Source organism: Cyprinodon tularosa, unplaced genomic scaffold (assembly GCF_016077235.1).
Source record: "Cyprinodon tularosa strain WSP-4 unplaced genomic scaffold, ASM1607723v1 ctg180, whole genome shotgun sequence".
NCBI lineage: Eukaryota > Metazoa > Chordata > Actinopteri > Cyprinodontiformes > Cyprinodontidae > Cyprinodon > Cyprinodon tularosa.
The window spans coordinates 40,525-64,484 of NW_024038609.1; the positions used below are offsets into that span (position 1 = coordinate 40,525).

General features: G+C 41.1%; 1 protein-coding gene across 5 annotated transcripts; it reads right to left on the reverse strand.

Annotated features, from left to right (window-relative positions):
* Positions 1-584: 584 nt before the first annotated feature.
* On the reverse strand, positions 585-22,556 carry rbl2 (retinoblastoma-like 2 (p130)). 5 transcript variants are annotated; one of them, XM_038282207.1, is made up of 22 exons: positions 22,208-22,556; positions 21,102-21,232; positions 20,828-21,028; positions 20,058-20,122; positions 19,768-19,896; positions 16,602-16,762; positions 13,552-13,616; positions 13,295-13,466; positions 13,049-13,212; positions 11,294-11,406; positions 11,114-11,217; positions 10,746-10,883; positions 8,851-9,009; positions 8,655-8,763; positions 7,519-7,743; positions 7,268-7,452; positions 7,020-7,196; positions 5,876-5,947; positions 5,651-5,792; positions 3,520-3,725; positions 1,605-1,775; positions 585-1,529 (listed from the first exon to the last, which is right to left on the reverse strand). In XM_038282207.1, the coding sequence occupies exons 1-22, from the start codon at positions 22,343-22,345 to the stop codon at positions 1,362-1,364; spliced, it is 3,195 nt and encodes a 1,064-aa protein (XP_038138135.1). In that variant the 5' UTR covers positions 22,346-22,556; the 3' UTR covers positions 585-1,361. The 5 variants fall into 5 exon arrangements, 4 of the variants coding, with proteins under 4 accessions (XP_038138135.1, XP_038138138.1, XP_038138136.1 ...); XM_038282210.1 differs by having other exon boundaries at positions 3,520-3,722; positions 5,693-5,792; positions 22,208-22,345; XM_038282208.1 differs by having other exon boundaries at positions 3,520-3,722; positions 22,208-22,345.
* Between the last annotated feature and the right edge of the window lie 1,404 nt (positions 22,557-23,960).

Consider the following 23,960-nt stretch of genomic DNA (forward strand, 5'->3'; position numbering starts at 1 on the left):
AGGGAAAATGGCGCTCTACATGCCTACCTAGTGTGGAAAAACAGTGTTTTCCTGCTGTATAAGACGACCCATAAAGCAAGGGCGACCTATTTCTGCTTATTAATAGAGGAGAATAAGAATAATCTAAGATTTCTTTTTAATGAACATCCAAATGGCATGGCAGACTCAGCATATGGAAAATAATATTTAACCAATAAGCCTCGAGTCTGTTTCTAAATGGTGAACATTTGTTTTAAACAAGCTTGTTTTCATTAAGTGAGTGAAGTTACTGACAATGGATGGAGTGGCCAAACATTTTACTGAAGTAAGATGGTGATAGTTTTATCTTAAAAAGAAACACACTGTAAAACTACTCCTAAAAGTACATTTTTAAAGTAAATGTTACTAGTTACAACTCACCTGTTAGGAGCTGTCTACAGAACTTTTATCTCTTAAAGTTGAAATTCTAAGAAAATAATCCTAATTTGATCAATTCTATGACTTTTCTTTAAAACGACATGACTAAGAGCTTCAGTGTGAGGATTCTTCATTTAGACCAACCCGAATATAAAAAATGCAGAAATGAGAGCAGCTTTCATACTGAGTCAGGTTAGTTGGAGCCTTTTATTAAACACTTTTTTGTTGTTGAACATTCCAGAAAACTTGTCAAATATTAAAAAAAAAGGCACTTATTTTACATCACCTCTTTTAAATAGCTTTTCTTTGTATATACAGAATATTTACATGTTTTTTGCTCTAACAGCGGAGGTGATGCTGAGCTGGTTAAACAGACAGACAGATAAAAGCAGAGACCAAATCTTAACTTAAACTTTATGCTCCAACCATCGGTTCTGACTATAAACTTTGAGTTAAATGGAACAAAATGAAAGAATCCTTTAGCTGCTTCCAATGGGTAACGGATGTCAAATAAACCAAAACACAAAGAGTAAAAGAGCCATTAAATCCATACAGGCCTTTGTTTATGTGAGGAAATGCATGGATTGTGGCTGCAGCTGATAAACAAACAACCTAAGAAAGACTCAAAATATTTTATCACATAATTTAAAACAGAAAAATGTCTTTAAAACTATAATTACAAACATCACACGTTGAAAAAAACGATGCTGGATGAGACTCGTTATAAAGTTTGCTTTAACAGCATAAAACTATACCTGCTATAATCTGTTATTAAAATAATTAAATGGGGTAAAAATAATCTGCAGTTTTTGTTGTTGTTACTAAACAGAATATTTTATGTTTCAATCAAAAACTTAACAGAATCAGGGACGTACACCAAAAACGGGAACATCCTCCTTGCACCAGAATCACTAAAACTCTGAAGGCGGATCCGGGTCTCTGGCTGTGTTGCCATGGTGAAGATATCAGTGGGAGGAGCTGCGATCATTAGCGATATCCTGCAGGCGGCGCAGCAGGCTGGTGTGGTTGTCGGGACAGACCCGTTTAGGCGATGCCTCTTCATCTAGGGGGATGCTGCGCTTCCTGGTGGGAGTCTCTCCGGTCCGGATCATGCTGTTGATTTCTTGGAGACGCTGCGGAGACGAAAACACGTTGATAATAAGCAGAAGGTAAAGGTTCAAGAGAGCGGCGGATCTGTGGGGGCTTACGTTGGGGGGGCTGGTGCAGATGTAGTAAGAAATGCGATCCCCCGTAGTCGGAGACGGGGAGGAGGGAGTCCTGTGAGGTGAGATGTATATGGAGTGTTTGCTGGAGAGCAGCATCCGCCGAGGAGAGCCTGTCCTCAAGGACGGGTACGGACACAGAGGGTGGGTGTCAGCCTGCGGAGAAAAGGAAATAATGGCTTTAAGCTACACAGGTGAGACGCAGGTCCGGTCACAGGTTCAGGCTGTGGAACATCACGGAACATTCAGCAGCATTCAGAGATGGAAAAACCAATGCTTTGAACATAGCTTTATTTTAAACTAACAGTTTATAATCTGCCATATTTAAAGCCCCTGTCACACCTTGATGATTTAGACCAGCTTATGCCTGACGTACCAAAAATCTGGCAAAAACGCTGACATACGTTGAAGAAGTTATGGTTACGTTTTGTATAAGTTATGAGCACGCTGAAACACAGCGAGTACATCACGACGTATGCCAGCAGGTGCCATGCGTGGGGCATAAGTTACAGTTACGTTATCTGATCGCTGACATACGTTAAGTCTAAGTTACTGATAAGTCGTGGTGTCCAGCTTATCCAAAAGCTGGACACAATGAGTAACTTATGTGTAACTTATTAAGAACTTCTCTCCAACACATTTCGACGTATCTGACGTTCCAGATGACCGCTGTGCATGTTTCTAACGTACAGCTACCATATAATGGCGTATTGGCAGTGTTTTGGTATAAAAGGGGCTTCACAGGAGGAAACCGTCTGTTCTCCTCCAGACTGCATCGCCATCGGAGGGCGAGCGAGAAGTGTGATGGATCTTCCCTTCGTTCACGCCCACGACTACGACCAACAAACTTCCTAGCAGACATGACGCTGAATCTGCTGCGACTGCAAACCTTCTTTATTTTTTATTTTTTATTACTTTTTTTTTTTTTTTTGGCGGGAAGTAAACAGCAGCTAGGTTAATAGTGCGATCAAAGACATCTTTTTATGCAGACCGGTTGCTCCGGGGGCATCGCTGCCCCTAAGGACATTGGCTTGTCCATCATTTCATGGACATTAGGCTGAAGTGTGTTATGCATAAGTTAGGCTGTCTTTGGACATGAGCTCTGGACTTATGAATAAGCTAGCTATTAGAGACTGACATTTTTTCGGGAATCCCACGGGTCACGGGATTCCCGTGGGATGGGAGTCAGTATTAGTAACGATCACGTGATTGGGACGGTACAGGATTAAACATTAACGGGAGCAGAGGGGAGCGGGAGCAAACCAATAATAACAAAAAAAACTAGGATCTATGCCAAAAAAAAAAAGAAAATAGAAAGAAAAAAAAATCCAGGACTGGCGCGGCGCTGCCATTTTGTAGTTTTTTTCCTTGAAGCCTACACTATAATGCGAGTCAAAAAAAACTACACGACCCAAAAACCATCAGTGCTTCCGCGCTGAGTTTTTCACCCGCGCTCGAAAACCACAAGAATGGGAGTGGTGCAGGAGCGGGAGTCATTCTGAAAGGGAACGGGATGGGAGTGGGAGTAATTTCACCAGGAGTGGGATGGGACACAAATTTTTTCTGTGGGAGTGGGACGGGACAGGAGTGAAAATCCACTCCCGTCTCAGACTCTACTACGTATACACCCAAAATTGAAAAAAAAATACATAGAAAGTTCAACGTATGCCAGCCTTTTAGGAGATTCTGGGACGTCGGGCATAAATCAGCAAGGTGTCAGGGCCCTGATCTCAATTAGATTTCCACCTGAATCAAGTCAATCTCTCAAAGCAACATGTTCTACCTTCTAAAAGTGAATTGTTTCTTAAGAAGAACCTTTTTTGTGTCCTTCTGATGCTGCTGCTGATGCAGAGCAGTGGCTCCACTCTGTCAACGGTTAAACTTGCGAGTGAGCACGTACCCCTGCAGAAGGCGAGCTGGGCGAGTATCTCAGAGCAAAGTTTCTCATATTCTTGATGTAGACGTTGTTGTAGAAGAGGATCAGGTGCCCTCGCTCCTCCTCGCCCTCACCAGTGGAGGACGAGCACCGGCCGGGGGTATTGGCAGTCCCAGGAGCTGGCAAGGTGCTGCCGGAACTGAGGGAAACGGGGCTGATGTCTCCCCCAGCTGGCAGAACAACAGAGGGACACTAAGTTAACAGAGATTCAGATAAAAATATCAAAGGTTATATTTATACAATTGCATTTATCTGATGCAACCGAAGGCAGAATGTGGAAGAAAAAGGCAAACCGCAGAGCAGGAAGATTTAGTGATAGAAAATCCTGGGCTCATAGGATGAGCACATGAGCAGAGATGCAAAATAGGAATAAACAATGAACACAGGCTTTTCTAAGAATGAAAGAAAAGATTTTCGATTAAAAAAAAACAATTTTTTACACAAAAACAATAAACCTAAAGCAGAAGCAGCTGCTCTATTTGTAATGATCTTGGATCTGTTGTTTTTCTTTAAGTTTTCTGTTTCAAGTTTAGCCAGGTTTTTCATTGATTTCTTGCTTTTTTGGTGTGTCTGGATTCTGGAGTTGCTTAGGTTTTTCTGTCTGTCCCCTGCTGCCCCCTTGTGTTCTTTTCCCTTGGCTTCCTCGTCAGCTCTAATCACACCTGTTCCCTATCAGCTCATTAGCTCTACCTTTGTTCAGTCAGCCATAAATACACTCCCTCTGCAGTCCCTCTTTGCTGGTTCCTCGTCTTACCTTTCCTTACCCTGGCTCCTTGTTGGTTTTTCCCTGATGTCTCCATGGTTCTGGTTAGTGATGGGCAAGTGAAGCCTCATGAAGCAATGAAACTTTCCAACGCAAAGTGTTGAAAAAAGTTCATTACTCAATGCTTCATTCATCACTCACTAGTGACATCTGCTGGTGAAACTGTAACAGCCTTGTTACTCAGTTGGATCATACTTCCAAATATTAGGAAATGCAATATTGTCACAAAGTTTTCACCAAACTCATGTTTAGTAAGAGGAGAATCCTATTCAATTGTCATGTTTTAATGATTAAAATGATTTGTAGCCAATCTAATCCTTGACCATCAGTGGTGGTGTTAGGTTTTCTTTTATGTCATGGACTTATTAGACAATGAAGATGTGTTACTTTAATGTATTGAGAACTGAGTGACTGTTGCTGCAGACTCTGTGTACTTTGAGCTTGAAACTTGCTTCCTTAAAGACAGAATTTGTTTAAAATCATCTCTTCCTAGGAGTTCTAGTTCTGATTCTTAATATTAAGTTACACATAGAGTTTGCCTCTTCTAATGGCTTTTAGTCTGGTTTTGATGTGTGATTCTGATGCATCTCCTGATTAAACAAAAGAAAATATAGAAATTTCTGGATTTTAGGTTTAATTGTTTTTATTTAGGAATAGGACTTTTTTCACTGTTTCAGGTTGTGATTGTGATCTGTCATCTCATAATACTCCCACATATGAGAGGTTTTTCCCTTTTTTGACGGCTCCATTTCAACCACTGCTGATTAAAACTGTTCTGCTGATACCAAACCACCTACTACAACCCACGAAGAAACAGGATTCATCGCGGTTTTATTTTGAAAACCGACACGCAAAATGAAGCAGTCACGTGACCAATGCAATGCGAGGCCTCGTTTGTTGCCAGTCACGTGGTTTTCAACAAGACAACACAGGCCTCGAAGCGGGGCTTCATTGACACGCCCCCTTATTACTCGGTACAAGCCTCGAAGCCTGGCTTCAGATAGCCCTTCACTAGTTCTGGTTATTGTTTGATTTTTATGTTGGATTTTTGGATTCCTGTTTTTGTTTAACATTTTTTAAGTTGGATTTTTGGATACCTGTTTTTGTTGCCTGATCTTGCAATAAACCCTCCAAGAATTCACCTCTGCCTCCCAGCTTCTGTTTTTGGGTCCAATCTAAACCTTTTAACCAAATCGTGACACTATTAGACGACTGACCAGGAAACACTTAGAGAATCAGCAGACGGAGCTGATTCTGACAAGAAGTTCATTAAATAATCCTCAAAGCTGTCCTATGTGGATGCACTGTATATACTGTTTCTTCCTTTGGCACCTTCTTCCTCTTTGGAGCAGGGAGCAGGGAGCTGCTTCCCACCTGAATCCTTGCTGCTGTTGGCTGCTGAGCTCTGTGTCTTGGGGTCATCAGAAACCAAGGCTGGCCTTCTCCTCCCTGAAATCAAAACGCTTCTGTACACCTGAAGCACACAAAGACATAGAGGTCAGTCGGATCCGATGGTTTTCTCAGTGTGGGATCATGATTGGAGTCTCAGGCTCTTACGTGGCTCTTGGCCTGAGGCTGCGTCCGGTAGCACCTCATGATGTCCTGGAAGGACCGGTCCTCTTTACTCACCTGGTGGAAACAAACGTTATTTCATGTTGGATGGAAACACCAGCGGCTGGATTAGGATTAAATGCTGGGATGAATCCCTGCTAATAAAAGGAAGGAAACTTTCTCTTGAAAAACAAGGTTTTATACAAACTATAGATTATGAATTTTAAAATGATCATAAAACATTAAAGGCGTTTTTCTCAGCTTTTTAAACCAGTCAAGTGGGAGAAAGAAGGAAGTGTTATAATCATGGAGGAGGAGCGAACAGAAAAAGCGGTAATTCTGCAGCTTGGTTGTAAATCAAGATGGGAAGAATCGGTTTAGATTCTTTATTTGATCAACTTAGAAACATGATTTTGATGGTAAACCCAATATGCTGAAGAAATTGTGGAAATACTGTCATATCCTGCAAATCTCCTGTCATTCAAAATTATTAAGAGACAAAAAATAAACCTGTAAAAGTTTTTAAAAGAAAATAATATTTAAAGAAAAGAGAGCAACGAGAACGAGAACGATAGCAAATCAGTTCCAACTCTGGATGAATGGAGGAATATGACATCTGAATGGAAACGACTGGTTTATTATAAAGAAGGAGAATTTAGTTTCTGCTGGAATTTATGATTAAAGTAAATAAAGCCAAGTACATCGATGGTAACTTCTGTTGAGTCCTGTGATCTTTTTTGGTTTTCACTTCATTTTGTTTTTTTTTTATATTGGTTTTTTTGTGAATTTTTCTTGGAAGGCTATAATGGTAAATATTTCAGAAACATTGTCATTTTTTTTACATGTATTTTAATTCTTTAAAGCCACTGATTTTAACTGTTCTAATAGGATGTTTATGATTTTTCTGACAGCATAATAAAATAAAACTAACAGAAAAAATGCGCTGCTACGGAGTTTTGTTGCTAAGCTCTTCAGCTGAAGGAGTCTGAGCACATCGACCGAGTTCCTGCAGCTTCATCAAAGTGTGAAGACATAAGGAACCTCAAACTGCAAACATTATGATGCTCCACAGCTTCTAGTTAAGAAAACATTTTATTCCGACATTTGATGCTCATTTATTTCTGTCATTCCAACCAAACGTGGAACTGACCTTCGCTGTGACGTAAACGGCACACATGAGCAGCTGGTCCAGGTGACGGTCGTTCATCATCTCTGTGCAGTGGACCACTGAATACTCGAAACAGGTCCAGATCCTCCTCCTCAGCTCTGATGAGATGTCTAGTTTGGCACAGAGGTCCCTGAGGCGAACGCTGGCCATGTGATAAACCTGGGGAGGACATGTGACTCGGTCAGGGCGCAGCAGGGGTCGGTGGACGCGTGCGGACGGGGGAGACGAACCTTCCTGAAGAACAGAGAGAGGGAACCTTTCCTCAGCGAGCTGCTGGCGGCTTTGGCGGCTGGTTTGGTGACGGGGGACTGGATGGCGAGGGTGCCGGTCAAAGTCTGAGCAGAGAGCGGCTGCAGTGTGGCTCCACTCATCTGAACGGGGATCAGAGTGATGCTCCCACTCTCATTGGCTATCCCTGCAAAGAGGTCAAAAGTCAGAAGCTTGGTATTCTCAGCGGTTGGCGGGGAAGCCGCTCTCTCACCCTGCAGAGGTATGGTCATGGTCTGGCCGCTGTTGGTGGTGACGGTGAACACGGTCTGTCCTGCTGGGAAGGCGGTGACGATGCCCGTCTTTGGGATTGCGCTCTGCTGCGTGGAGGTGACGCTGGGCTCGCCTTGCACCGGGTCTACAAACAGACGGCGCCGGAAGCCTCCGCTGGGAGGGGAGCTGTACCTGTCCTGCAGGCTGGTGGGGGAGGGAGACACGCCTGTAGGAGGGGGAGGAGCCAATTAGTTTACACGCTAAGGTCCGATCGCCGAAGGAACAAATGGATATTAATGAACAACATCTTTCCAGCAACCTTTGTGACGGTGATGACTAGGGGTGTGCAAAATAATTGTCATGACGATGCATCGCGATTCTAATTTTTGTGATCTACTGCATCGATTCTTGAAGGCAAGAATCGATTATAAAAAAAAAAAAAAAATGAACAAGTAAAATACATTAATGGTTGGCAAACATCAACCAAACCAAGTGGAATACAACTTCCAGTCCAGCAGATGTCGCTGTGGATGTGTTGACGCCCGCTGCTTTGTGTCACAAGCATTTCCGGCATTTCAGTAATCTTTCCATTTCATTTTCATTTTCATTTTTCATTGCTTCCCATTTTATCATTTCAGTTTTCAAGTTGACATATTTAGTGTTTTCATTTCATTGGTTTAAAGGACCACTGTGGCCATGTAAACGGCACTGATTATCCTTATTTTGTTATTTTAAGTTTGATGAATCCTAAGATCTTTTTGTTAGTGTGTCCACGCCAGTAATACAGTAGTAATACATAGCTGTATTTATTGAAAAAGTAATTTCAATAAATACAGCGATGTATGAATTCAGTTGCTTTCAGTTATGTATCAATTGAAGACACTATCCAGATCATACCCAGCCAGTCAGCCACTGGTAATGGCTGTATCCTTTTACAACAGTGTTCAGTGAAAATATCGCAACGCATCACAATGCATCGCAATATTTCAAGTATCGTGATGCATCGTGATAGAATCGCGTCGTGGCATGTGAATCGTGATTGGAATCGAATCGTGACTTCTTTGCCAATACCCACCCCTAGTGATGACTGAGATAGTAAGAACATAACTGGGAGCTGAAAACAACAGAAACTGTGACCTTTGATGATGCTGCTGGCTCTTAGATCAGATCCAGCCTTGATGGGGGTGTGGGAAACGCTTCCTGTGCTCGTTTCCTCATTCTGCTCCAGATACTGAGGAGGCATCACCTGCATCATACATGGGGGGGATCATTTTAAATCATCTGTGTGTAAAAAATAGGCCTGCAGAGCCGACGTCTCGTGGCGTTTTCTAACCTCCTGACATGAAGGCACTTTGGCCGTACGGAGGCTCTGCCACAGCGGGGAGCCGCTGGTCCAGGCCAGGCTCTCCAGAACCTGCTCTTCCACCTGGTTCAGGTGCTTCACCACCTCACGGGATAGACCCTGCTCTGAGCGCACCAACACCTCGATCACCTGCACATGTGCACAAAAAGACAGTTAAAAACAGACTGTCTTTATTTGATTGATTTTAGCATTCTTTCAGCATTGCTGCAGCTCAAAAGCTGCAAAGCAAAGCTCATTTTAAATTGGTAATATAATGATCAAGGTAAGATCTCATAATTTAATAAATAAAATATATTTATTTTAACCTAAAGCCAATGTAATAATTGTAATAATTGCTAATTAAAGCTATTTCAGTGATTTCTAGCTCAGACATCCTTTTGTTTTCACGCATCCAAAATATTTTTGAACAGTTGAATAAAGAAACTCAACTGGAATTACATTTATTTCTGCAATAAAATAAAATAAGTCTCCTTTAAATCCTCAAACTAGTTCAGTTCAGTTCAGTTCAGTTCAGTTCAGTTTATTCGAACAACAAAACAATATAAGATGTGTAAATACAACACAGCACAATCAATATATAAACCATAATAAATTGTTCGAAAAGGAATGGGACGAAGTATAAACTTTTAAGTTTCCCATCCCTAATGATTCAAGAGACCTAAGTTGCTCATTTAACTAGTTACATTCACTCTTCCATATTAATCTACCTATTTTTTATCTTTCCTCTTCTACATATTTATCCAAAAGTAATTTTTTGTACCTTCTCTTAAACAAATTTATGTTCACACTCTGCTTTAAACACGGCTGTAGACTATTCCATAACTTCACTCCACTACTTGATATAGTCATTCTTTTCATCGCTGTTCGTACCGTCTTCGTTCTGAATACTGCATTTCCTCTAAAATTATATTTTTCATCTCGTTCTTGAAACAATTCATTTATATTTTTAGCCACTAGTTTGTTTTTTACTTTATACATTACTTGCGCTGTCTTGAATTTTACCAGGTCTGTGAATTTTAATGCATATAGCTGTATAAATAATCGATTGGTGTGCTCTCTAAATCCTACTTTGCATATTATTCTTATTGCTCTTTTTTGTAGTGTGCATATGGATTGTAATGTGCTCTTATAGATGTTGCCCCAAACTTCAACACAGTAAATCAAATATGGCAAAAACAATGAAAAATAAAGCATTTTTAGTGATTTTGGGTTCAATATATGACTCGCCCTGCTAAGAATAGCACAGCATTTGGCAAGCTTATTTTTCACATAGCTTACATGTGGTTTCCAGCAGATCTTGTGGTCTAAAATCACACCAAGAAACTTTATTTCATTCACTTTTTTTATTTCTTTATTATCAATTGAAATGTTTCCATTAATCTCAGAATTCTTTCTTCCAAATATGATTAACTTTGTTTTGTCCAAATTAAGAGATAATTTATTTTTGTCAAACCAAATTTTTAATTTATTCATTTCTGTTGTAATTAGCTCCAAGATCTGCGGTAAACTTTCGCCCGAACAAAATACATTTGTGTCATCTGCAAATAATATCAATGACAGTGCCCTTGAAACTTTACAGATGTCATTTATATAAATGATAAATAATTTGGGGCCCAGCACTGAACCCTGTGGTACTCCACATGTAATTTCCAAGAGCTCTGATTTATGTTCCCGTATTTGAACAAATTGCTGTCTATTTCCTAAGTAGCTTCTTATCCAATCCAACCCAACTCCCCTTATCCCATACCTTTCTAGTTTGGTCAGCAATATGTTGTGGTCAATGGTATCAAAAGCCTTTTTTAAATCAATAAAAACCCCAACTGCCACCCTTAAAGTAACTTGTTCATTGTTCGACACGTTGGCACCTTGTAGAAATGATAAGCCTGTAGGCGGAAGACGTGGATCACGTTGGGGAAGTCTCCAGGAGGCCTGTAGGAGAAGGTGACGATCTCCAGGCAGCAGGCCAGCAGAGAGCGGTGAAAGATGTCCTGCTCCAGAATACACTGCAGTAAACAGAGAAACGCTCAGATTGATTATCTGTCCAGTCAAAGAAACAGAGGAATATTCCTCATTTCTTTACATCAGGCTTTCAACCAGTGGTCTGTGGAAGTTTTTATACAACTTTAAACATAAGAAGAGTTAAACACAACCAAAGAGGCATGAATTATAAAGTTTGGACAAAACAGGTTCTTTAAGGTTTCATTTGGAGCAGTGTGCTTGGCTCCGTTCTCACCGACAGATCAGCATCTCCCAGGATCATCTTCTCTCTCTCTATGATGGACTCCAAGATCCTATAGTAGAGCGCCTCCGCCAGGTGGAAATACTTCACTGCCATCTCTGTCAGGACAAACATCATCAATATAAAGAGGTAGATGTAGGCAGCAGGTTGGTTACTGGCTGAGGAGGACTCCACCTTTTTCCATAACTTTGCCATCAGCTCCACTGTCTTCGTAATGCTGAGAGTAGATGTCAAACATTTCCTTCAGGCGTTTCCTGATGACATCACTGGGGTCTCTTGCGCAGCCTCTGTGGTGAAAATGTACAATTTTAATTACTGGGGTTCAGTTAAAAACAGAACGTAGCCTCTACATGTTAAAGGAATAGTACACCTAAAACATGATTAGCCTTCATTTTCTACTCACCCCCATGCTGAACAACACTCTGGAGTACTTTTTTGATATCTCAAATGCATCTGGAGATCTGGGAGGCTTCTTGCTGTCTGCTGACATTCAAATAATGGAGGTCTATGGCGCCCGAGGCAGAAAGGTCCATAAAAGTCCACAAAAAACGTGTCAATATTCCTCCATACTGCTCGTCCAATGTATTCCAAGTGTCCTGAGTGGGTAGCATCCATAATTTACTCGAAACAAAGTCATTTAGAATGTTTTTAGAGCATAAACAGTAGTGTATAGGATTTCCTAAAAGCGCGTTCACGAGTCTACGGAAACCGCGGCAGACCAAACCAGATGAAAGTGCGCATTCAGCGTCTGCTCTGCCGATAATGCAAGCGTAGAAGAAGAAATGTGCTGTTTACCTGTGCAAAGAAATCAACATCGAAAGAAAAATGTCTGAGGACTTCAGTGTTGAGGAAGAGCATGAGTTCTTTGCCGAGCTGAATGCGCACTTTCATCTGGTTTGGTCTGCCGCGGTTTCCGTAGACTCGTGTACGCGCTTTCAGGAAATCCTATACACTACTGTTTATGCTCTAAAAACATTCTAAATTACTTTGTTTCGAGTAAATTCCGGATGCTACCCACTCAGGACACTTGGAATACATTGGACGAGCAGTATGGAGGAATATTGACACGTTTTTTGTGGACTTTTATGGACCTTTCTGCCTCGGGCGCCATAGACCTCCATTATTTGAATGTCAGCAGACAGCAAGAAGCCTCCCAGATCTCCAGATGCATTTGAGATATCAAAAAAGTACTCCAGAGTGTTGTTCAGCATGGGGGTGAGTAGAAAATGAAGGCTAATCATGTTTTGGGTGTACTATTCCTTTAAGGCTTCATAAAAAAACAATGTGTCAAAATAAAAGCAACCATTTTTCAGATAAAAAAAGTTCATTTCAGAAGATTAATTAACAAAAATGACTTTTTCATTATTTTCCCTCTTAGTAAACCTATTAGCTCCTGTTCCTTACAGATTTGGGGTTTTCAGACAGAGCCCCAGCCTTTACTTCCTTATTTCCTCCTTGCACACATGGCCAGTGTTATATCTCCAGTTGAGCACCGTTGTTATTGTAAATATATGCAAAAGTGTTTTATTTACTAACAAACTGAGCAGAAACACAGCATGAAACACACAAATAAAAAGCAGCATCAGGATGTGGTAATATTTCTGGGCAGCAGGGGTATAAATATAAAAATCATTGCAGATGGCTGGTCTGGACTTTCAGTGGCCTAGTCAAAGTTCTTAGGTCAGTCTAGTTGAAATGTGGTGCTGGGACCCTCAGAGAGGCTGTGTAGGAGTGACCATCAGCAAAATGAAGCAAAATGATTTCCTTCCCAGCCAGGTGAGTCTGATCGAACAAACAGCCTTTACTGAGAGCTGCTGCTGCTACTAAAGTAGTTTCACTCAATCATCACAGCTGTGAAGGTTTAGAAGCAGAACTGTAATACATGCTAGTAAAGCTGACGCTGTGGACCTCTGGTCTCCTTCCACACACCTCAGAATCTCAGCCAGCTTGGCGCTCGGCCCGTGTTTGGTGCCTGACAGCAGAGTGTGCAGACGGCCCACGCTCTTCATGGCCCATGACAGCGGGGAAGACAGTCGGACCTCCGGGATGTACTTCCTCCCCGTCAGAGGAGTGGATACCTTCAGAACCGAGGCCTGGAGGGAGCAGAGAGGGCGTCTTTGTTCCGTTTACAAGAGAAGAAAGGAGGGCAGGGGATGAGCAGGAGGCGAGCCTTACGGTGAGGTTTGTGCTCAGTCTGTAGGCGTTACTGTCCTGGTTCTCCATCCCTTCACACAGGCACGGCCCAGGGGTCCCGATGTTGTCATTTGCCCCCTCTCCAGTGAAGATTCTCTCATCCAGGCTCCCCGTAGCCAGAACATGTTCCTCATAGAGGCGACTGAGCGACAGGCTGAGGAAGGGATCAGAGGGAACACGTTATTCAGGGCAAACGTCTGATCTACGTTTGGTTCTGCCTTCTGCATAGAGACACTCACAAACTGTCTCCAAAGTTCATAGGATCCAGAAAACCAGTCAGACTGTCTTCCTTTCCTCTGAGAATCTGTGGAGAAAAGAAGAAAACTGAAATTCGATGAAGGATCTCCTGTTTTTCTGCTAAGGCAGGAGTGGGAAACCTACGGCGTCCGGGTCGTCTTTCTAAAATCATAAAACTCCCCAAAATATTCAGTTAGAAATCAAAAGGTTACAGGGATCCTACAGCATAAGGCAAGTTAAATTCAAGATTTTTAAGACTTTTTAATGCCACTTGAAATACAAATTTAAGACCAAATTCACAAGAAACACAATAAAAACCTGCTTGCAACAACTTAACCCAAAGGTTTATTTTAACATAAACCACTGCACTAATGTTTCAAATTTTAAAAAGCTTCCCATACAGGAAGAAAGCTAAAAACCACACAAATGACAGATATTTTTTAACAATTATTTAACTGAATTCACAAACTTTGTTTTAGCAGGGAAGAAAAAACAAATCAGTTTTAAAGCCACAACATAACCAGTGCTAAGTCTTTTTTTCAGCTATTTTTCTTTGTATCGTCTTCTTAGTATGTTTGATTTGGTGATAAGTGGAGGCGTTGCAGAGACAAGGGTGGAACAAAACTGAGAAATACCGGCTGTTTCTCAGTAACTCCATTTTGACGCTTTGTGTTTCTCTCTTCGCATGTGCGACTCCACTGCCTTCATTCCCATCGTTCCGAGCTTGAATCGCTTCTTGCAGAAAATCCACTGAGCCTCATGTATGTTCCCTGGTTTTAGCCATGGAGAAAACTCTTGGCTGGAGACAATTTTGGTTACATTTACACTTGCTCATATTTTCCAGACAAAAAGTAAATGGCGCATCTCCCAAATGTCCCGGCCGCAACAACGCTTTTATTGGTTCCGCTATCGGGACGGAGAGCCATTATATTTTTTAAATAATAAAAAAAATTTGTCAAATGTAACGTTTTATTTAGATTACAAAAATAAATCGTATTAAAAATAATCCTATTTATGATGTTTTATCATCATAGCATCACGAAAGACTGATTTAAGACATTTTAATACCAATTAAGGCCTTAGTTTTATTTTGAAGAATTCAATGCCTTTTAAGACTTTTTAAGGACTCGCGGGAACCCTGGGTTAAATTAAACACTTTCATTCGTTTAATTCTGTAGATTCTGGCTAAATCATGACCAAAATACAAAGTTAGTGAGTCAGGAAATTAGAAAATGACATAAAACCAGTAAATAATGAATAAGCTACATTCGTACAGCAGTGTTTGCATTAATACTTGTTTGCATGGATGCGATCAGCCTGCGGTTCTACCGCAGAGTTCTGGCAGCCCAGCTTGCTTTGGTAGCGGCATTTAGCTCATCTGCATTGATGGTTTTGGTGCCTTTCATCTTCCTCTTGAATCCAGAGATTCTTTATGAGGTTCAGTTCAAAACAGAACCACTTTGGTCACAGAAACGGGTTGTTGGTACCTTTGGGAGTGATGGTCGGTACCAAGGAATCATCTGGAGACAATTTTATGAAGAATTCCTCAACATGAAGGATATTTTTGACCAAACAGAGCATTTGCTTCATCAGACTGTTTAGCCCCAACAATCTTTAGTGAATAGTGAGAGGCTTCTATTCTTCTTCCTTCCTGCCTACAGATATTAATGTCAATGTCAATGTCAAATTTATTTATATAGCACTTTAAAAACAGGTATAAAACTGCACCAAAATGCTGTACAGGACAAACAATATCTGGAACAACTGGCTGGAAAAAAAAACGGAAAACATTCCCTTCAAGATTCATATAGTTGAATTTAATTTAATTTAAAATTAAATGCAGTTTCAGAGGAGAAATTAGCACCACAGAGGGAGAATCAATGCGCAGCAGGAGCTGAATATTCGCCTGGTACCAGTTTAACATTTCTCAGATTAAGGTCAAAATTGGATCAAAGGTTACGTGGCGTTGCTTTAAGGTGTTTTTGTCGCAACTCTTTCAGGGCGTCATTGAAAGTTATCAGCAGGCTGAATCACTTGGTGGTTCCTCCTGGGATTTCAGTTCTCGGCCTCATTCTTTTTTTGACCTTTTAACGGCACTACTGTAGTGGCTCTTTTTTTCGACACTAGGCTGACAGGAAATGGTATGAGAGAGGGGGAGAGGCATGCGGCAAAGGACCACAGGTTGGATTTCGAACCCGGGTCGGCCGTGTCGAGGACTAAAGGCCAATTTATGCTTCTGCCGCATAGCCTCTGCATCCCTCAAATCTGTCACCTTAAAAAAACATCCTGGCTATGCGTCGGACAGTCACAAACCCACACAGACCTCAAGCGGAAGTGCTCAGACAAAAAGCAGCTGTGATTGGTCCTTGGTATGCCTTTCTGGCTGTCCTTCTCGATTCGTTGCCAGGGCGTGCCATTTTTAAAAACCTAGGAACAACTACAATGGACAACGACGACGAAAGGTTACTCTGTCTTTTTGCCAACTCAATTAACAGAACCTGTTCCTCTTCGATGTCTAGCAACTCTAGATCCATCTCCTTGACCGTGATATCTTGCAGACGCGCCATTGTTGTTTTGGAAGATAAACACTCCCGCCGTCGCCGCCGAAGTTCTCGTGACCATCCGCCGAAGTTCTTGCGAGTTCTCGAATAGGCTCCCCCTTGCGCTTTGGTGGGAAACTGCAGTGCGTCCCTAAAAATTCCAGACCAACATTGCAGAAGCATACCAGCAGAACTGGTTTGCAACCAGACCCAAGTGACATTTGATGTGTGCAGTTGCAGAAGTATAATCTGCCCTTTAGGCCTCCCTCCATACATGGGTCATGCGCGCTAACTGCTGCGCCACCTGCACACAACTCACCCTCATTTTTAACATCAGGTTCTGTGTGTCTGATGGAGCATCATCAATTAAACACAGTTTATTTTCATGGATCAAACAACAGGCACAGAGATCATTGTTGCACAAGGTCTTCATGAACTTTCATCAATGTAAAGCAGAAGAAAGCCTGATCAGATTGAAGTGTGAGCGAGGGCTGAGAGGTGATAGGACCTACCCGCTTATGGAAGAGCTTCCTGATGAAAGGCTTCCAAAAATGCTCTTTGACTCCTTTAGCCTCTAACACTAGGCCATCATGCAGCTCACAGAGCTGCTGGACAAAACAGAAAGGACCTCCAGATGGCCTGAAATCCTTGTTTCTGAAGTCCTCTGGGAGACCTGAGGATGCAGGAAGCAGAGGGAGTTTAGAGGAGACTGAAACCAGAACCAGACAGGGCAAACTGGGCTCAATGAGCATTTCAAATCATATTAGGATAAGTGGTTGGGATCATTTTCCTGAAGGAACAAGCTAAAATCTTCAACACAGACTGAAGACTTATATAATTTAAGGTGAAACCATTAAGCCATGAAGGGTGCAGCAGTTTCCAGGCTGAAGGTTCAGATACAGCAAACTGAGGGTCCAGATACGGAGGCAGGTCTGCAGACTACAGGAAACCAAGGAGCAACAGGAAGTGAGGGCGAAGCTGATAGACTATGCTGCAGGCTTTCAATGAATCAGTCGGCTGGAATCCGCTCGCTTTTGCTTTATTTATGTGTTAAATTAAACACAGAACGATAAGCAGACTTCCTGAACTGAAGCGCAGATTTTGGTTTATGAGCTTTCAAAGTCATATTTCACATCATAGGGAGCAAACCCATCTGAACTCTGAGCCCAGTAGTGGTTTTAGGTTGAAATGATCAGATATTCAGTCAAAAATCATCCTTAAACTGCCAACGTCTGCAGCTTAAAGAAATCTTTCATTCTTCAGTTAACAAACAGAATATACTGTAATACAGTTTTGCTGTAAATCAACTGACTTTCATTTTATAAAATTTTTTTTTAAAGCTATGATTTTATAAGAAGCTTTGATGTAAATGAAACAAATTTTCCTTTTTCCAAGGATAAGTTTATTGTGGTTTCTTATGATTTCCAAACAACCATAAAACATCACCGTCTTCATTATTTTTATTAACAATTATTAACTGTAGGATCAGGTATTAGCTCACATCTTTTTTCAAAGGAGCCATAACCTGGTATTACGTTAATTTTAAAAAAAAAATCATTTTTGAACTAATTTCAGGAAAAGAAAATCGAATCAATCCCATTCAGACCCCATTTCATTCTCCCTTTTTTATTCACAAGGGAACAAAGGAAACTTGACTTGTGTGGCTGTGCTTTAATTGTATGGTGTTAGCAACATTAGCAGTTAGCCATGGTTGGTTTACCATTGTTTCCTGGTCTCTGATAGAAAAAAAGTTAAAAAACTTAACAATCAGCAACACTAATGTTAGTATGGTAATAGCAAGGTGGGCTAATGTAAGCGCCGTAGTCACTACCCAATCCATCTCGGAAGCATGATCCGTCTGCGCATGTGCCATCAGCTCATTTGCGCATCCAGATCTATATCCGGGTCGCCCTCAATTTTATTTTGTAAAAAAATACTCAAATGACATTTTCCCTCCACAAAAATAGTACACATACTAAAATATAATGTGTTAACAATCAATAATGTATTTCCTGACAAAAAAAGATTACTTAAAATTCTGTTTTATCACTCGTCTCTGGCCGATCTGCACTGGAAAGGGGATCCTACGCTACTTCAGGTCGCTAACTTTTTTGGCTTCGGATTTAAACATAAATCTAGCCTTGTTGAGTTTTATGTTTTCGTTTCTTTTTTAACCTTATGCTATATATTGCGTAATATAACGAAAGAAACAACTAAAATGCAGATAAACATGGTAAATATAATAATGCAGATAAACATGCAGATAAATATAAACATGCATAAATGCCTGAATATAAACATGCAGATAAACATGATGAATCATGGTTTGTCGGACTGCTCTGAGCATGTCTGATGATGACGTCAGAGAAGCAGTTTAAAAAAAAAGAAAGTGTAAAAAGGATCTTTGTCTCAAAAAAGTTATACAACTTTTTTTTAAAGATGTGTTTTAGCATTATTTAGTGAATTTAGGATAGAAATAAGTAATTTTAGTGCCATAATTACATTATTTATGGACACCCGGATGTAGATCTATTTGCACATGCGTAGGACAGATCTCCAGGACGGATCAGGTAGTGACAACGCAGTCTAATATCAGTATGGTGATAGCAAGGCAAGCTAATGTTAGAATGATGATAGCAAGAAGGGCTAACGTAAGAATGGGTGTCACTGACCGATCCATACCGGAATCATTATCTGTACCATTTGCACATGTGCAAGCAGATTTTTATCCCAGTCGCCATAAATAGTGTAATCATGGTACTAAAAGTACTTATTTTTATCACTAAATTACTAATAAATGACTTAAGCGTACAAATCTTTAAAAAATGTTCTCTGTTAAACAGCTTGCCTGACGTCATCATTAGACATGGTCAGAGTAGTCCGGCAAAATATCATTAAGCCATATTTATCTTTTTCTTAAAGTTATTTCTTTCTTTAGATTACGAACTATATACCATGAGGTTAACACAAAAGAAAAAAATATATATAACTCAACAAGACTAGATTTATGTTTGAATCCAAAGCCGAAAAAGTTAGCTCCCAGAAGTAGCGTAGGATCCCATTTCCGGTGCAGATCGGGCACAGAAGAATGATAAAAACAGGAAATACATGATTAACCTTTAACACGTTATAGTTTAGTGCATTTACTATTTTTATGGAGGGAAAAGTGTAATTTAGGTCTTTTTTACAAATTAAAAAAGGGTGACCCAAATGTATATCTGGCTGCACGTGCAGAATGGTATGCAGAAATGAGCTGATGGTATGGATCGTGCCGCCGGTACAGATCGGGTAGTGACAATGGTGATAGCAAAGGCAGGTTAATGTTAGTTTTAAATGTTAATGCTTTGTCTAATTGTCAGTTTGCTTTTCTTATTGGAGATGTATCTAAAAATTTTAGTAAATGTTAGCTTCCTGGAATGTCGATCACCTCCTATAAGTAGACTCTGATTGGGACCAAATTCGGGGGCTGCATCCTTCGAAGGACTCGTTCTATGCAGACTACATCTAAATTTGGACACAGCTTCCAATTTCACTGAACTTTTAGCCAAATTTTCTCCCTCTTTATGTTTTATTCTAAAGGCTCACTTTATATCTGCCCTGGTTAGAAAACCCCCTGAGTGCAAGTTGTTGTAGATGTCAGCTCCAAACCTCATGCTTCAAAGAATTTCCATGCTTTACCTTTAAACTCAGGGTTGAGCAGTTCTTTCCTGGCGTTGCACAGCAGTGCGTTGGTGAGGACGAGGTCGAAGGCACACAGCAGCAGGTGGTACGAGTTCACCAGGTCGTCGCTGATCATGGGGAAGTTCCCTGAATAGGAAACAAGCAACATGAAATAACATGAGGTAAAAATGCTGTCTGCAGGCTAAGTTGGCACTGCTGACCATCACAGAAACACTGCCAAGCCTCAAGGGATGTGCTCAGACTCGTCTCTGGAGAGGAGCAGGAGAAGTGTGGGGGAGTTTCTTTACCTTTAGCGTGAACGAACAGCACCCAGCAGAAGTTGAAGACTTCGGTCACAGTGCAGGGATGGCGCCTTGTAAACAGAAATAGGAGAGGATTAAATGTAAACCTGAAACCAGACCGATATACATATCAAGGGAAAAGTGAAGGAAAAACACAGTTTGGTCGAGAGTTAAAACACATCAGGGTTTATTAGGGTGCGCATCATTCTGGTTCTGCTGGAGGTTTCTTCCTGTTAAAAGGGCATTTTTCTTCTCCACTGAAGCTACAAGCATGCTAAGTGGGAGGGATTGCCTTTGATTCAATGAGTCGATGCAATCAACTGGTTTTCCTCAGATAGAAAACTTTGAAATAATTAAGACTGTTGACTTGACATGACATGTGTTGTGAATTGGCGCTATATAAATAAACAGAATTGTATTGAACTCAGACTCCTTTCCTTCTCGCAGTTCTGTCTCTTCACTGTTTATAGTCCCCAAAAGCAGTTGGTGACCTTTGTTTTAAACAGGCTTTTAGTCAGGTAAGGTAATACTGCCTTCTGTTTTCTTGCTTTTATTGCAATAATAGTTTTTTTTCTATTTTATATTAAACTGTAAGACACTTCATAATATATAATTTAAATATAATTTACATTCTGAATCATTGGGAGACATGTCTACACTGATGTGGAAATGGAATGTTTAGAGAGAATATTTCAGAGTCACATGATGACTGGGAAAAGCTAGACAAAAATCATTGAACTGTAACAGAGGAGAGGTCAAAGGTCACAGGGTCCCACCTCTGTTTTCGGCTGCGGTGAACCCGCGCTGGCTCCTCCGATGGGGCCTTGAAGATGGATTTGAAGATGGGGACGTACTTCTTGAAGATGACGGCCGACACTGTGAAGTTCCGCTCCAACTTGTCCGTGCTCCGGCGGAAGTCCTGTGGCAGGTTGGCCATGTCCTGCCACTTCTTCAGCTTGCTGAAGAACTCCATCAGGCTGGAGGAGAATCGCTCTGATCAGATCCAAGAGGCTGTGTTTAAGCTTTGATAAATCTCACAAACAAACAAACCTCATTTCTGAGCAGCGCAGGATCCTGGTCAGGGAGACGTAGTTCCCCTCAGCGGTACCTTTCCCTACAGTCGGCACTGAAGACCTGCAGGCCACGTACAGGGCACAGGCCAGCCAATGCAGCTCGCTGCCCTGCACCCAGAGAACACCTGGTTATCATCAGCGTTATTGGCTCCGGAGACATGTGGGTAAGAGTCATCTTAAGTTAGAAAGACATGAAACTGTGCTAGTCTGTGCAGGGTCTACAGATAAAAACATGCTGTACCTTCTTAGTTTCAGTCCAGATGTTGCAAATCATTATTATTTTTTTTTTAAGTTGCCTTCTTCCCTAATTATTTCCTTCTAGATCCACAAATCCTGATCTGAAGTTTTTACAATGGGATAGCAGCCTGGAGGTTTAAACAGAGATGTTATGGTCCATTTTCCGCCCAAAGTGAATTTCAGAAGATGACTTTGGGTTTTCTAGGAGCTTTTAATCGCTCAGTTTGCTACATCCTTTTCTGCTCAAGCAACCATGAGTCACAACCTTCAGAAACAAACTAAATCTTCAAATCAAACATCTATGGAGCAAAACTCAGCCCCTATCATGTGAAATAAACACAGGAACAAATAAAAACCAGAATGTCATCATTGTGTTCAACGGGAATTACACATTAGAGACCAAACAGAAATATATGAGCAGAATATCTCCTCATTAAACCGCGCAGTGGACATGTTTTTAAGTATGTTTGTAATTAATCAATCATAACGGGTAAAAATGTATTGTTAATCATTATTTGTAATAGTATTAATAACAATAATACAACAGTAATATTCTGAAGTTATGTTACTGTTATTAAGTTGAGTTTTAAGATAAATAAAAGCCAGAAAGGAACATTTTAAACATAATGTAATGACATTGCTTCTCCCTAAGTACAAAAATGATTCGTACTGACGTGAACATACACCACGGGTTATAAAACATCCCAAAATACTTAACACAAACCGGAGAGTTTATCAGTCTTTAAAAACCTTGCCACTCACAACATGGCGGACCAACTGACAGCCCTAGCAGCTCTGTGTTCGGCGGGCCCAAAAAGGCTCACCTGCTCTGTGTCGGCTGCTTACCTCCAGGGTGAAGTTCCTGCTGATGTTCTCGTAGCTCCTCCATGCTTCGGTACTCGCCTCTTCGTCCATGTTCAAGGCTCGGCACAGTTCATCGAACCTGGTTCGGGCTTTCTGCATAAAGTCCTCTTCGTCGCTCATTTTCACAGATCTGCGGAAAAACCCGAGCGGTTTTGACGCAGAGGTAAGGTCCCGCGTGCAGACCGGTACGCTGTTTGCCTGAATAAATGCGTTATTACGGAGCTCCACTGTTTCACGCTGTGGCCATTTAAATGTCCTCTCACACAAACAGGAACCCAAACGCTGTTGACGTAGGGTTCACTGCCACAACACCGAGAACGTCAAATCTGGGCGTATCGGAATTGGAGAATAGCGTGAAGGGCGTATTTTTACCCCAGCCCACTAAAGTTGCGTAGAAATGCCGACTACTACTATTTCCGGTTGTTTTTGTTTTCTCTGACGGCCGTTTTCCCGGAAATCCGTTAAAAAACCGTCAATTTTTGGTTCTAAAAGGATGAAGTTTGTCCATTATGTGATTATTACAGGGTAACCAAGTGTCAAAAGGCAGGTTAGGGTTCAGCTGTAATATCGGCTGAGCTTAAACACTAAAATACCGACTTCAGTTAAAAAAAAACTATACACAGAAAAAGAAAAGGCAGCTTTCTCTTCTTCCCGTTATTCCTTGTATTTAGGACTTATTAGCTACAAGCCTATGATGAAAATATATCTCCACTTTAGTGTTGCGTTTAATCTTTATACCCTTAAAGGCAAAAATAAGAGGCAAAAGAAAAAAGCACAACCTTGGTTATTTTGTCATCCCACCCATGCTGGGTTTGGACCCAAGAGTGTTAAATAATATTGTTCACTGGCAGGCACGTGCAGAGGGGGGGGTTAAGGGGGCTTGAGCACCTGCCCCTTTTGCTCCATGATCCCAATGTGCCCTTTTGGCCCCTTTTTTTTTTTTTTGACACATGTACTGAAATTATTATTATTATCTTTTTTTTTTGGCAAGAAAAACAATACAATAAGCCCTCAGGTCACATTGTTACCTTTGACCTTTTGCCGGTGACGACGCACTTGCCTCTCGCACAGTCAGATAAGGCGGCTAACTGCGGAGCTAAAGGTAGCGAACATTCCACCTTACACTGTGGCCGCTGCTCATTTGGCCCTAAGCAAGATCAACCATGATCGGACGGATGGCTATTTCTTCAGTCTGCACCGCCTCTCCAATGTCAACCTGAATAGAGATGTAAGTGAAACCAAATGAGCCCCATGGATGATGCAGTATTGTTTGATCTAAAACATTGTTTACTCTGTGCTTTTAGTGTTTTACATTGAAAATTATGTTTTTTAATTCACAAAAAACTGTTCTGTAATGATTACAGAACAGTTTTTTTGTGCATTAAAAAACATAATTTTTGGTGAAAATACTGGAGTAGGCTTGCTACTTGTCAGACAACGGAAAACTTTGAACGTTGTATAATTTCTCTACTTTAGCAAAGAGTAGCGGTTTAAACGGAGGAAAGTATAGGACGCGGCGCGCCTTTCTCTGAAGATCTACTGAGCGGGAGGAGACAGCCAGGTGAGGAAAAGCTGTTCTTATCTATCGATTCAGTATTTTTATCATACAGACATTAGGCTGTTGTTCTTGTGCTATGAGCTAGCTGCTAGCTAATGACTTTGCTAGCAAAGCAAGATAACTAAAAAGCTTCCCTGTGTCGTTAATGATAGTAGGACATTCTTCAGTATTACTTAT